The sequence below is a fragment of the Lissotriton helveticus genome, chromosome 2_1 (assembly GCF_964261635.1).
Source record: "Lissotriton helveticus chromosome 2_1, aLisHel1.1, whole genome shotgun sequence".
In the NCBI taxonomy this organism is placed as follows: Eukaryota; Metazoa; Chordata; class Amphibia; order Caudata; family Salamandridae; genus Lissotriton; species Lissotriton helveticus.
In genome coordinates, this window is record NC_136059.1 from 451723716 (window position 1) to 451738808 (window position 15093).

At 43.0% G+C, this 15093-nt stretch overlaps 1 protein-coding gene across 1 annotated transcript in view; it reads right to left on the reverse strand.

The window, feature by feature from the left end:
* DHX29 (DExH-box helicase 29) overlaps nt 1-15093 on the reverse strand; it is a 980951-nt gene that overhangs the window by 77133 nt on the left and 888725 nt on the right. The window contains exons 19-21 of the mRNA XM_078675085.1: nt 10288-10416; nt 10122-10197; nt 4555-4779 (exon numbers count right to left, since the gene is read on the reverse strand). Of these exons, the coding sequence (XP_078531211.1) occupies nt 4555-4779; nt 10122-10197; nt 10288-10416 (430 nt within the window). The remainder of the gene's footprint in view (nt 1-4554; nt 4780-10121; nt 10198-10287; nt 10417-15093) is intronic.

Here is a 15093-nt window from a genome sequence, read left to right on the forward strand (position 1 = left end):
TCGACCATAGATATAATTACATATTTTGCAGGTCTCTATCAGACACAACTAAGAAACTCGTGACAATTATATGTTTTCATTTTGTACCACTTCAATCAAGAACATTGTGCACCTACTCTAACAGGTACTACAGTTTTGCCCGTTACAGAGCATATTTAGTTCTGTCTTTACACTAATATGGTCTGTTTTATCAGCATATATAAACAACATATTGATCTAAAGGTTTTTTTTTTTAAATAGAATGTGTGTTTTTCATCCCAGATTAAGTGTCAGTATTCTACATGTCTCTGTGTCGATACGGCCGCTTATTTTGTGTTCATGTGACTTATTATAATTTTTCCCATCGTGTCAACAATTCTGATATGTATGCAATTTTTTGTATTCATGATACGTCACACTAATTTGTACGTACTTTTGACATAGAGATTATTCGTTCTCTAGGTACATTGTATTCTTGCCACCCACTAGAAGATATCAGTGTTTTGCTTTTTCCTGTGGTCAGTAGTAAGTTGATACTATTTTCTCTTATAACAATATCGTATGTTATATATCTGACCGATGCAGTTGTTAAAAATAATCTGTTTATACAGAGATGTATCCTTAAAAATCAATGAACCTTTGAGTACTTAACAATCTCTTGTCTTTACAAATGTAGATCACTCAACTTGTTAGACACAAAAAATGTATGTTGGGCCTTCTTGTTCTAGGATATAGGCAATATGTGATGTAACAACATGTGTTATAACATTGCATTGTTTTTATAAATTGCATATATAAAGTATTTAATTTGATAATATGGACCAATTTAGTATTGTGTTTTTATTATTTAATTTTCTTTACATGTAATTACAGATTTTAATCTTGTGGCTCCTGAAGAAGGCGTTTTCGCCGAAACGCACGTCGAGTACTGTTTCTTCACCCTGGTTGTGGGCACCACTGACTATTACATGGTGTTTTCCTTATGTATAAAGATTATATAATGTGTTAGTGTATGTATTAACTGCATATAATTTTATTGTACTGTCATACAATTTGAACTGCCCTGTTCTTTATATGATTTTTATCAAGTATATTAAAAACATGTTAATTTTTAATTAATGATTGTTCTATTGTTTTTAAACTGTTTGCCTTGTCCTATTACCGTTGGGTCCACACAAATTGCTGTCTACCATTAAGACTGCCTAGGAATTTTTTAAATACACAATACAGTAGAGCCTCAGCTTTTGCTGCATGTTTGCTTCCAACACAAAAGGAATGGCTGCCAGCTTGACTGTCTCTATCACCACCCAGGAATCCCAAGACGTCCTCCTCTAGGAACAGATACATCCTGCCCTGGGGATACTTTGGGGGGCACCTCAAATAATAAGAACTCTCCCCACACCTCAATCGTTCCTCGTCTTAACCCTGGAATGTAGACTGGGATGCCAGCCCTGGAACACTCTCAGACAAGCAGTGGCAAATGAGATTTTCTGGATTCAAATATATTGCTTACATACCCAATGGCCACTGAGGTAGGTGCAGTCACTTATGCTCTCATAGTTGTGTGGATTCCACTAAGATGTTTACAAAGCTGAATATGCAAGCAATGCAATAATTCAAGCATGTAAGGAATGCAAGGAAAAACTACAAACGTCATGCAATAGAATGCAGTTTACAGGATTTATAGAGAATGGTGTGGAATATTTTATATCGTTTTTATTGTATTTTGAAGAAAAGAAAATACAAAAAGTAAACAATACACATCATACCAACCAATTATCCCAATGTGGTGACCTCATTTCCCTTATGGCAGTGACAATGTGACAGGCTCAATAGTAAGTGTGCGTAAGAACGGTTCAGGCCTAGTACACCATCTAGCCAGATTTCTTTCAGTTCACTGCTATCTGCGAACTGTAAGTGATTGGGGCATGTCAACGCTCTGCAGTTCTTTGGCAAACAACTGTAAGAATGGGCCCCATTTTTTGAAAACCTCTGGTCTTCACCGTGGACTGCTGAAGTAATCTTTTCCATGCCCAGCATCTGTCAAGGTCTATTATTCTAGTCTCTTATGGGGGGGGGGGGCAAGTAGTTTACCCCACATAGTGAAGATGCACTGTTTTGCAGCCATTAGTAAATGTTTAGCAAGTGTTTTCACATTTCCAAACTACCTTTACAAGTTGGCACCCAGCTTAGTAGAATGGCAGCTGGGTATAGGGATGTTAGGGCTCGTTAGCGCGTCTATATCTTTCAAAAAATTGCCCCAGAATGCAGTCGCTTTCAGGCAGTCCCATGTAACGTGATGCATCTACCCAATTTTATTGAATCCTCTTCAGTACAGTCCTGATAAGTGTGCATGCTTTCATTAAATGAAGCCTAAGTGGGGTAAGTTGCCAACAGGTTAGGATTTTACTATCTGCTTCCCTGCATAAGTGTGTGATTCCTCTGCAGGAATCCTTGAAAATAAGGTCACACTGTCCCAACCAGAACTCCATGCCCACTTACTTCTCCCAATTACCTTGGGCTTTGCTCTTTGTGTTAGTTAGACCCTTTATTAATAGTTTGTAGATTAGTGAAATCATGTGAGCATCATTATACTTTTGTCTATAGCTTCCAAAAATCAGTGAGTTGCTGGTTGTTGCCTCTTTAATCTTTTTTTGTAAGACCCTCTGTCTAGCCTGGGTTTATATTATATTTAGTGTTCACTTTCACCTAGGGCATAGTCTCGTTTCACATGCTCAATGATTTTACCACATTGAGGTAGAACGTATAACCTACTTTGATCCACCTCGTTTCTCTCCATCGTCTGAAAGCCTGAGTGAGTAAGAAGGCTGGGTGTTTCGAAAGCCCAAGCTGTTCCCCAAAATGTCCTACACCTGTAGCATCATCCTAGTTATAGGAGAACGAGTTATATTAAATGCTCTAGATTAAGGGCCACATGTATCATGCATTGTACCGGTCACAAACGTCCCAGTTCTCAGAATCAGGCTGTTTGCGACTGGTAAAATGCATTTTTGTATGTATGAATTCCAATTTGCGATTTGGTAACATGTTACCGAATCGCAATTTGGAATTGCAAATACATAGAAATTCGGTATTAGGAAGGAGTGCTTTTAGGGCATCCTTTTCTAATACCGAATCGCAGCACTATGTAGGAATGTTTTGCGACCGAAATGCAGTGACAAAACATTTGCATTTTATCACCTACTTCAAGTAGCTGGAAACCAATTCACAAACGGTAAGGGGTCCCTAAAGGCCTTTGTGAATGTTCGTTAGAAAAAATATCAAGACCTGTTCTTGACACATGAAAAGTAAACTTTACATTTTTCTTTTTTAAATGCAACACACAGCACGACCCCATTGAACAGGTCCTCATGCCAGCTCCCCCAGAGACAGTTCTCCTGTCCAGCTTGCCTGCAGTCCGCTACCCTCTGCTTCATGTCTAGCTGCTGTAGTCTGTTTGTGCCTCCTCTGGTTGTTTCTTGCTCTCTTTTGGCTTTTCTGCTCATTTTTCAGCCCACTGTTTTGCCTTTTTCTGCTTGTTTTTCCACCCTCTGTTTTGCCTTCTCAGCTTGTTTTTCTGCCCTCTGTTTTGCCTTCTCTGCTTGTTTTTCTGCCCTCTGTTTTGCCTTTTTCTGCTCACTTCTTCTCACTTCCTGCCGTTTCCCTACTCCAGCCATTTCCTCTCACACAGTGCCCCGCCCTCCAACCAGGACCTACATAATGGAGGTCCCAGTACTATCCCATTGAGCAGGTTCTCGTGCCAGTTCCCCCTGCAACAGTTCTCCTGTCCAGCTTGCCCACATCCACTACCCTCTGCTGCCTACCTACCTGCTGCCCGGTTTGTCTTTTCTGATCGTTTTTCTGTCCTCTGTTTTGCCTTCTTCTGCTCGGTTTTGCCTTTTCTGCCCTCGGTTTTACCTATTCTGCTCGTTTTTCTTTTTTGTGCTTGTTTTACTGCCCTCGGTTTGGGCTTTTTCTGTTAGTTTCTTCCCACTTACTGCTGTTTCCTCAAGACCTGTCTTTTCGATTGAGACCTCGCACCCCAGCGTCCAGATAACCCCAGGGGTTACAGTGCCGTGCTCTACAAATGCTGATTGATTGATTATTATTGTTGGGAAAGGTACAAGATCACAACCACCAAATATCCCTGTCGAGGATGTGTGTCTCCTGGATGAAATTAATGACCTCATCTACATTTGTAACTGCCTGAAGGACTCTGATTCTCTTAGCCAGGACGTTTAAGCAGCTAACTTTGAAAGACATCAGTATTATAGTTTAGAATACTTTAACATCCACCTCACTTGCGACTTTATTAACTTTGCTTTGATATGGTCTTTGCATCAGGCCACAATTTAATTCAGGTGTGGAGGCCTAGAAAATTAGAACATAATGCCATTGAATTAGCACTCAACTAAATACACAGCATGGTTACAGTAGTTAGGCATACTTTAACAATGAGAATCTATGTTGTCTTTCACCTCCACAGGCATAATTGTGACTTTAAGGTAAGAACATGCACATATTTTAGACAATAACAAAAATAAAGTTTAGATGGTGTGATAACATTTCACTTACCACTGTTTCCAAACAACCAAAAATTGCCCCAAATATCAGCATTTTACCAATTTTGACATTTACTGGTAAGGCTGCCAGATGCTGGCCCAATGGCGTCAACTTGGGTTCAATGAGTTCGCAAGCTCCAATCTTCCGCAAAAGACTCATAGCATTACTGATGACCTGAGGGTTAGGAGGATCTAAGGCTCTGGAGAGAAAATCCTCAGGCGATCCAAGATCACATTTCTATGGTAAACAACAGAGAGCATGTTATAAGCAACCTAAGTAGAATATATATATCTATGTATATATTACACATTTATTTTTGTCTGACATCCGTCTACATAGCACATCTTTTCATTATGTTTTGTCTTGTTTACTTATGGGGCTGCCGTTGAAATGTATATTGAGTGTAGATTATGGGGCTAACAAAAACAGTGCCACTTGTAAAATCTGAAAAACCAGCACAATTTAAATCTCTGATTGGGAAGGCTTTTGACTAGCAGCACATATTTTAGCTAACTGGGACGCTAAGGTTTTGATTACTGTAGTGCTTTCAAAAGTGTTTAATTGCAGTCCACTGAAATCACTTGGTAGACCATGAACTACAGTCCCAAAATGCTGTAAAGATTGCAAATTTGCCAATCTTCACATTTTGATTCATTGGTTAAACAAGACTAGTTCAACTTGTGGTATCTTCTACTTGTAGCTTGACTGAAAACATTTCTATGTAACCAAGCAGTGATAGGGACTCCACATGTTCTGTCTTATGCCAAACTATACATGGACTGATTGGAAAAGATAGTGGCATAGGACCCACTGCTGTCAGAATGTGATATTGATGCTATAATGTGGTTCTATTATATTTATTCCCAGATTGAAAGTTATACTTTGAACATCTGGAGATTCTGACTAAAGAATACGTCACACTTGAGCTAACACATAGAAAAAGTAACATGCTTGGTACATTTAGCTTAATTTAAGAACATTGAGAATAATACCCAACCCACTTTAAAAGTTCACAGCACTGCTGCAGGTAACAACACCAGAAATGGAGAAAAGTATCATCCACAGGTTAATCTGAGGCATATATGATGGGAAAAACACTGTTCCAAATATCAATCAATCAATCAGGGGTATTATAAGTGCGCTACTCACCCATGAGCGTCTCAAGGCGCTGGGGCGGGGCGGGGACGGGGGGGGGGGGCAGGGGCTGGTTAAGCAGCTTAATTCAGTCTAAGAGCCAGGTCTTCAGCGTCTCCCTGAAGATGTTCAGGGAGGGGGCGCGTCCTATGTTGAGCGGGAGCTCGTTCCAGGTCTTGGCTGCAATGTAGGAGAAGGTTCTTCCACCTGTTCTGGCTCTACGGATGCGTCGCATTTCGGCGAGGGCGAATCGGGACGTTTCTCTTGGGTACGTGGAGGGAGATTCTCTCATTGAGGTATTGGGGTCCGGTGTTGTGGATGCATTTGTAGGCGTGGGTGAGTATCTTCAAAGTGACTCTTCTCGACGGGGAGCCAGTGGAGGTTCCATAGGTGTTAGGGGGTGTGCTTGTGTCGAGGAATGTCGAGGATGAGTCTGGCTGTGGTGTTCTGTTTGGTCTGGAGCTTACGGAAAGGAGACTTGTTGATCCCGGCGTAGAGGGTATTGCCGTAGTCCAATCTGCTGGTGATGAGCACATGGGTAGCGGCCTTCCTTGAATCGTGTGGGATCCACGTTAAGGTCTTTCAGAGGATTCGGAGGGTGTTGAAGCAGCTGGAGGCGGCAGCGTTGACCTGTCGTGGTCATGGAGAGGAAGGAGTCAAGTACGATGCCGAGGTTTCGGGCGTGGTTTGTGGTGTGGGGGGGCTGCCGAGGGCGGTGGGCCACCAGGTGTTGTCCCATGCCGAGGGGGAGGGTCCGAGGACGAGGACTTCTGTCTTCTCCGAGTTGAGCTTCAGGCAGTTTCTACTCATCCAGGATGCGACGTCCTTCATTCCTTCTTGGAAGTTGAGCCTGGTGGTGATTGGGTCCTTGGTGAGGGGAGGATGAGCTGGGTGTCGTCGGCGTAGGGTACTATGCTGAGTTTGTGCTTTCTGACAATGGCAGCGAGGGGGGCCATGTAGATGTTGAAGAGCGTGGGGCTGAGCGACAATCCTTGGGGCACTCCGCAGTTTATTTCCGTGGGTTCGGAGAGGAAGAGTGGTAGTTTGGGTTCTGCTGGTGAGGAACGAGCGGATCCAGCTGAGGGTGGTTCCTTGTTTGCGTGCATCGTGGAGTCTGACAGAGAGTGTGCGGTGGGAGACGGCATTGAATGCTGCCGAGAGGTCGAGTAGGGTCAGGGCTGCGATGTGTCCCTGGTCGAGGAGGTTGCGGATGTCATCTGTGGCTGAGAGTAGGGCGATTTTGGTGCTGTGGTTGCAGCGGAAAGCGGATTGAGAGGGGTCCAGGATGGAGTTTTCTTTAATGAATTTGATTAATTGTGCATGGACGGTCTTCTCTGTGAATATGGCCGCGAAGGGGAGGAGGGAGATATGTCGGTAGTTCTTGAGGTCGGTGGGGTCTGCTGATGGCTTCTTGAAATATGAAGATAGTGCAAAGAAATTGAATGCAATATGGACTATTTTCAAATTAAACTGCAATATTTATTGCCTATTTTTAAAATACTTAATTTCTGAATCAAATAAAAATCCAACAATTAGTTTATGACTTTAGCCATCAGCCCAATCATCCAGCCTGGATTTCCTAACTTTTTGCATCATGGTGCTATCACTTTTTTTGTATTTTTTTTTTAGAGTGATTTGTAATAATAACTGACACAATTCTTTGTAATGTCCAAAGGTTGTGCAATAGTGAGGTCCTTTACACTTTTGCTCTTGCTGGAAAAACACTAATAACTTAGGTGGAGCAAGGAACCTTCTTTCACACACAACTGAAATTCCATTCAAGCCTACGTGCAAGGGAACCCGCAGTATACTCTCCATTCCAGAATACCATATGGACAGACTCATACATGGGTAGCTAACATTAATAGAGGCAGCTCAGTGTCTGCCCCTAAGTATTAGCAATGCTGTGTGTCTGCAGATAGATCGTTGTTCATTGGGTCTCTTCCTTGCCCTTTCTCCCTCATGACCATAGGTTTACTCCTTTTAGCTACACTGAACTCAAAGAATTGACTATAAGCTCCAGTCTTACTTGTCGATACATGTAGACTAGACTGTTTAGTGCTTCATACTTTCCTGTAACTGCAATACTTTACAATGTTTCCATTCTAGCTTGTCTGATCTTCAGCCATCGTGTTCATTGAAGTTTTAGAGGCATATTATCTAGGGTTGGCGATAATTATCGCCGAGCGCGCTTAGCGCGCCTTTATTTATCACCGACTATCGCTGGAATATCTCACCAAGCTAGTGCTGTATTACCAATGCTCAGTGCTATGGCGATAAATATTCCAGCGATAGAGGGCAAATGGCTAAACATCGCCGAAAAAACAGCAATGTCCCTCCCAAAAAAGCGATGATCTTGGTGATAAGCTCCTGTGGCCTTAACCCCATAATCCACTTCCCATATTAGGTATACCTAACACAGGAATTTAGCAGACGTTAAATTCCTGCGTTAGGCCAGAGGTAGCGCGATTATTATCATCACTACCCGTCCTGGCTAATATCACGAAGCTGCCTTCTCGATATTTTCCCATGTTGTTTCTGTCAGTCACGCCTACTTTGCATCTCATTATCGATGCGTAGCGAGTGGTGACAGAAACGGGAGATAAATCAAGGATAAACGCGCTAGCGTGTCCTTGTTTATAATGTGATGGAATTATCTACACTTTTCAGACGAAAACAGCCGCTAAAGCGGCGATTATTCTCTTGATAATATGCCCCACTATTCTTTGCCTTTCCTATCACCATTCTACCCTTTTCCATTGATCCATGCTCAACGTTTACTGGGCCCATTTGCAGGGCCGACTCTAGGGCGGTGCGACCGCACCAGGTGTTGACTTGGGGAGGGGACGTCATCTTTGAAAATGTGTATCATCATTTTAAAAGCACCTGATGCCTTTTTGCTGACCTCCAGCAACTTTCAGACATCAATTAAAATGTCAAGAGAAGTCACGTGATTAATCGTCTTCCTAGAAAGAGACTGAGGTTTGTCTAGTGGAAATGTTGACTCATCTTAAGATAGCGCAGAGGGTTGAAATACCTGCTGCGAAGAACGTGTACCATGCAGATAACGAAGTGCATATAATGTAAATAGGTCAGTGGGTTACTGCTTCTGTAAGAGCGCTCCTTTTGTTACTTGGCGTTTCTAAGTCAAAATCCTAATGTAGAACATTGAGCTATTAACTGTCATCCTAGAGCTGCTGCAAACTGCAAGGCATATGTTAGAGCTATATGTTTTTTGCCTAGTCTTTCATTATCCTAATCTTGTGAAAAGGGTTCATTGGGGTAGAAAACAATTCTTATTATGAAAAAGAACCCTTAAAAATAATGTTGCGTTTTAAATTCTGAATCTGTGCCTTTCCTGAGTAAGAACTTTAACTATATTGCCAGCAGCATCGATGAGATGCCACTCCTACACTAAACCTTGTAGTACTGTCTGATGTAACATTTCCTATACACTGATTTCCACAGGGAAACATCATTTACTACGAAGGCATCCCCACGCATAACGTTTACCACGGTACACTTACCACGCAAACGTTTTTTCAACGTGGGTGCCTTCCACGACCGTCTATACCACGAAAGTACGTTCAGCGTGGGTTGGGGGGAGACGTGGTATTCCGTCCAGTCGTGCTGGGGGGGCTGGGGGAGGGTTGGGAGGGGGGCTGGGGGGGTCTCCCCCCCAAAAAATAACAACAATTAAGGAGCGAGTTAGATTTAAAAAAAAAAAACGCTCTGTGGTATTAATGAAGTAAAAGGAAAGAGCCTTTTAAAAAGACGTGCAGTGTACGTCAAAAAAGAAGTCCTTTATTTATTTTGGAAGACGTGTTTTGACGCTTGTTTCCATGGTAGATGGAAGTAAGGGCTGCTGGAGAAAGACGTGCAGGTAAGACGTGGTACAATCCTTCGTTGTAAATTCCAGCGTGGTAAAGCCACTTGCGATGTAAAATTCGCGTGGTTATGCCATGCGTGGAACTTGAAATCGTTGAAAAATCATATATTCATTTCCACACACATGATTGTCTCTGTGCAATGTTTGAGTGGTATAAAGTGCTCTGACACCTTACACTGGTATGAGTGGTGCTATGAAACTAAGTGAATCTGAGAGACAGTAGTTATGGAGACTTGAGAGGCACTGTTAAAGGGTGCTAGAGAGGAAATCCGTGGCAGAGGTGGACATTGGGGGGGCATCAACAGACATTGTCGCACAGGGCGCCACCAGAGCTAAAGCCGGCCTGGCCCATTTGCATGGGATGGCTGCTGAACCATGTCTGATATTGAATGCTGATCCAGACAGCAGGTGAGCGCTTTGCGCCCACACATGTATCCACAAAGGTATGCATGTCTGCGGGGAAACAAGAAATGTAAAAGTGGTAATGAAAACTTCTAGGTCACGATTATTTCCTTAAGAGGAGAACGGCTTAGTGGAAAGGAGGTGAAAGCATTACCATAATATGAAGACATAACTCTTCTAGCGGCACACGCAAAATTTCAGGAACGGAATAATCCAAAAAGCTTTCAAACCTGCAGGGATACAGCAAAGCACGTTTTTAAAGTTCAGAAACATAGAAACAACGCGCCCGAGTTGCAAGCTGAAGTTTCTAGAAGTCTTACCTTTCTCTTGTATACATTCGAAAGCAGAATCCATCCCGCACTCGCCCAGCTCTCCCTTGGCGCTGGAGCGCGCTGGCCTTACTGACAAAGGTCTCCACCAGCGAACTCATCTGGCTGCTCTCATGGTACCTGACATTGAAAGGGACGGAAATGGGGTTTACAAGACAGTAATTGCATCCCTGCATTAAGAAAGCATTCACATATACAAGTGAACGAACAGCATGAGCTAATCAAGGTTAAGAAACAGAGACGGGGTCTGTAGGGGAGGCAGGCTAGAATCCGACTAATTGATGCCATGTGTTATCAATAAACAGCTGTAGGAATTGAGACAGACTTATCAATAATTTGTCATTAGGAATCGATGTAGCCCTCATAAGGTTTCAAATCGAAAGATTGTATAGAGTTGCTTGAAAATCCGCTCACTGGGCCCAGGTTTGTGATTTTATTTAATCTACGTATCTGCCATAACAACATTTGCCTGCTTACTGTTTGAGAGTACATTTAACCAGCGTGTTTCTGTTTTCTTCTATTTGAGTATGTGTGATAGTATGCCTTCATGTGAGGGGAGTGTTCTGGTGGCAGCTGGTGCTGGTGCTTTCTGGACAATGGGTGTGTAACAGTTTTGAGGGAGGAGTCAGAATGTGAGGTTCCCGACTGCGGAGAATGAGCGGCCAGGAGAAGCTGTTTCTTCAGTTTTCCTGAAGATGTCTTTGTAGCAACAGCATCAGATAGCTCTTTTTTTTATTTTTATATATATATATATATTTTTATTGGTATTTTGCAGAATACAAAAGTACAAAAACTTTGTTACATATAACGAATAGGAAGTTCCATGGGCAAGCTCATTGGGTTAGGCGCTTTATCTATGTATTCGCCCCTCTTCTCGGCTTCCGGCGTTTAAAACATTTAACATTTAACATGTATGTTTCCTCGTTTGGACATATACTCTCCGTTGGGCGTACAACTAACAACATAACGTAGATGTGTTTGGTGGCCATTTAAGGGCTAGAACCCGCTCGCTACTTCCGGTTGCTGGTGTGCGATCGGGTGTATTCATATGTTTTATGGGGGTTTGTGTGTGCTGAGGAATTTGTCTAGTGTTGACCACATTCCACGGTTGGGGTTTTTCCATGGTGACGATCTTAAAGCTGTGATGTCAGCTCCTCTGAGGAATGTGACCCAATTCAGCCACCCCTTGAATGTGGCTTTAGTCGTATCTTTCCATTTTGCTAGTACTGTTTTGACTGCTATCATCAGGAGGAAGTCTAGTAGGTTCCTGTCCTGCTGTGTGACTAGCTCTGTTGTGATGTGAGCGGTTGTTGTTGTGGCAAATGAGTGTTTTAGGGTGCATCCTAGGGCTTTGCTGATGAAGCTGAACACCTTCTCCCAAAATTTGCTAACATTTTTACATAAGAAGATAAGGTGAGCAAGGTCTCCTCCCGCCGCGCCACAGTTCCAGCAGCTGTCGTTATCTTTTAGGCCTAGAGCTGCTAGACGGGCCGGAGTCCAGAATGCCTGATGTAGGAGCCAGAATTTGGTTTGAGCTAGCACTGGGGATATGATGTTTTTTGATGGGGTCGCCCAGAGGGTGTGTAAGTCTGGTTCTGTGAGGTTATAACCGAGTTGTGTTTGCCAGTAGTTGCTGTTCTTTGCGTTTAGTTTAGATGAAACGGGCCGGAGGAGCTTGTACAAGTGCGATACTTGGTGACCTGTCTTGTTTATGTTTTCCATGTATTGGAATATTGAGGGCTTATGTTTGTTCAGTTTGGATTTTGTTATGGCAGTTTTGATAGATAAGAAGTTGTATAGTTCAAGTTCGGGGAGGTCGTAGCGGGTTCTCAGGCTGTTGAAGGTGTCGGGCGCTCCTCCTTCATCCAGCTGAGCTGGATAAGAGAGGCCCAGTTTTTTCCATGTGTGCATGTCGAGGACCTTCCCTCTATATTTAATCCTGGGGTTGTCCCAAATTGATTCCCAGAGCGTGTTTTTGATGCTGAGTTCGAGCTTCTGGTCTACTTTGAGTAGCGCTCGTCTTGTGATCTTGAAGATCAGGATGTTCTTTTGTGTTTTGTTGTTGGCTGTGAGGAGAGTTAGGGGGTCGGCATTGTTTAGGATGGCTTTCTCTATAGACAGCCATGTTGGTGTGTACGGTTGTTTGGGCAGGACCCAATGTATACCTTGTCTGGCTATGAAGGCTGTCAGAAAGGTTCTCAGGTCTGCCACATTTAGACCCCCTAGATTCTTAGATAATCTGAATTTTTGGAGGCTGATTCTGAGCTTTTTGTCTCGCCAAATAAACTTGTTTAGCATCCGGTCGATCTTTTTCTGGAAATTGTCTGTGAGGGCCAGGGGGAGCATTCCGGCTAGGTAGTTTACAACGGGGGTGACCATCATCTTAACCGGGTCTATCCTGCCCCACCACGTGATGAACTTGGGTGACCAGGTCTCTAGTATTTCTTTTAGCTTCTCTAGGGTGGCTTTCTCATTTTATTCCAGAGTTGCTCTAAGGGTTCTACCAAAATGGATACCTAGGTATTTGACCGAACTAGGTTGCCAGGCCAACCCGGTGGACAAATGCAGAGTGCTACCAGGGATTCCTGCAGCCTTACAGTCAGACAGATTCCAAGCTACAATCAACATATTGTGCTGGGAGAGACGACTCCCAGCTACAGAAGGAACACCTTCAATGTATTCAATGCCTCTCTCAGTAAAAAGGACTTTACATTTTGGTAGGAAAAGCATACCTTTACAGTACTTCAACAATTAAGAACAACTTGTGTGCCTCGGTTTATTTTCATGGTGGAATATTAAACCAATGCTGTTGCCTTTCTGTCTTGTTAAAGGACCAGGATGTTAGTCAGTCAGTCAGTCGAATATCTTAAAAGAATGCTTCATAAAAGAAAACATTTAAAACATGAATTAAAAAATGATACATTTAAGGGGATCTCTCCTATGAACTCTAACTAACACCTACATTTGAGGGATTCTGACATGGAGTCAAGTTATCACAAGGAATTTCACATGATTTATCACACTCAATTTACAATCAGAATGAGCTGTAAAAGAGAAGTTTGGGAGCATAATGTCCAGACCAGTCGCTTATGCACCATTCAAAGCATTATACCTCTCTTTCACTGAAAAGCCTGACTGCACATGATCCAGTCTCATAACTCCGAATTGGAACAGACTTTGCAGGAACTGACTTCCAGATCTTTTGTATTGATAGAACCCAAACTGTAGTAGCATCTTTATATCAATCCCGCCATACAAAAAGTGGAACTACTACCTCCATTAAAGGCAGTTTTGACTGTGAATAGTATAGCATGTGAATTTAACCCGCCTCTCAAATAGTCAGGGTGGGGTAGTCTGCTTTGACTCGTTGACTATTTGATGTCATGAGGAACCATGCTGTAGGTAACAGCCCTGGTATTCTAATAGTAACCTATTCATATTTGCAAAGGCGCTCTAAGGCATGGGCAAAAGGGCCAATGCCCAGGTACCCAACCTTCCAAGAGGCTACTGGGATAGAAAAGATTCTCTTTATCTAACTCCCCTCTACTGCCATAACTTAGGTTCTCTCCTCTCTGCCTATCTCTATCTCTGAGTCCCTCTCGCCAGTGGCAACGTATAAAGATTTGGGGGCTCAGGAACAACATATTTTACCTATTTATGTGTGAACGCCAGTTCTGAAAAGTATGTTTCGGATCATGAGCGCCTCAATTTCCAGAAAATGGGGCCCCAAAAATCCTTAAGCCAACGCTGCATATTTACAGCGGTCGTATCCACAAACGGTCGTTTGGGTGGAGAAGCTGCAGTACTTAAGGGATAACACTCCGAGCAGGAGTTGTATGGGAAAGCTATCAGGGGAAATTGGAATACAAGGTGAGATGTGGCCAATGTGGGTGGTCGGTCACACAGCTTATGCAAATAGCTGATCCCCTTCACTCTCAGACCCAAGGCAAGCGAGGTAACAAACCCAATAAAGTTCCAAGTTCTGGTAAGAATTCCCAGTGGAAAGCAGAACAGGTGCCCTTCCAGGCCCTGTACATTAATGAGAAATCTATTCCTAAGCATTTTGTGGAATTATGGGACCTGTTAGAGGATTTGAAGCCAGATATGTGTCTCACATCAGAGACCTGGTTGCAGAGTCACACTGCACCAGTTCTAGCCCTTACGTTTCCTGAGGAATACACCATCACGACTAGACAGGGTGAATAAGAGGGGGGGGCCTAGCTATAGCCTCAAGGGCCCCTCATCACATCAAAGTACTTGATACAGTGTTGACCGATGGTATGGAACTGATGGTGTTTCTGCCACAGTCTTGGAAAGGGGCAAGCACGATGGGGCGATAGTGTATCACCCTCCAAGAGAAATTAAAAAAAGCATTTTGCACCTCATTACTCGAGTCCCTCGCCCCGTATATCCTACAATCGGAATCCTTCTTTCTCGTTGGCGATTTTAATCATCACTTAGACGACCGCGCCAACACAGATACGAAATGATTGGTATCGGACATAGAGTCACTAGGTCTTTCACAAATGATCCATGAACCTACTCACTTAGCAGGGCATACCCTGAACAATATTTTTGCAGACTTAGGCCTATCAGCAGATCCTCCTTGGGGACTGACATGGACCAATCATTTCGCACTCAAGTTCACTGTTAGTAGGACAGATAGAGACGCTATAAGAATGACATTGGTGGCAGATCTTGTTTATTTTTAATGTATATTCAAAGTCACTGGAATTATGCGGCAGTGTTGAAGAAATAATTTAATTATAAAACTTATAAAGCGCACTGTCGCCATTG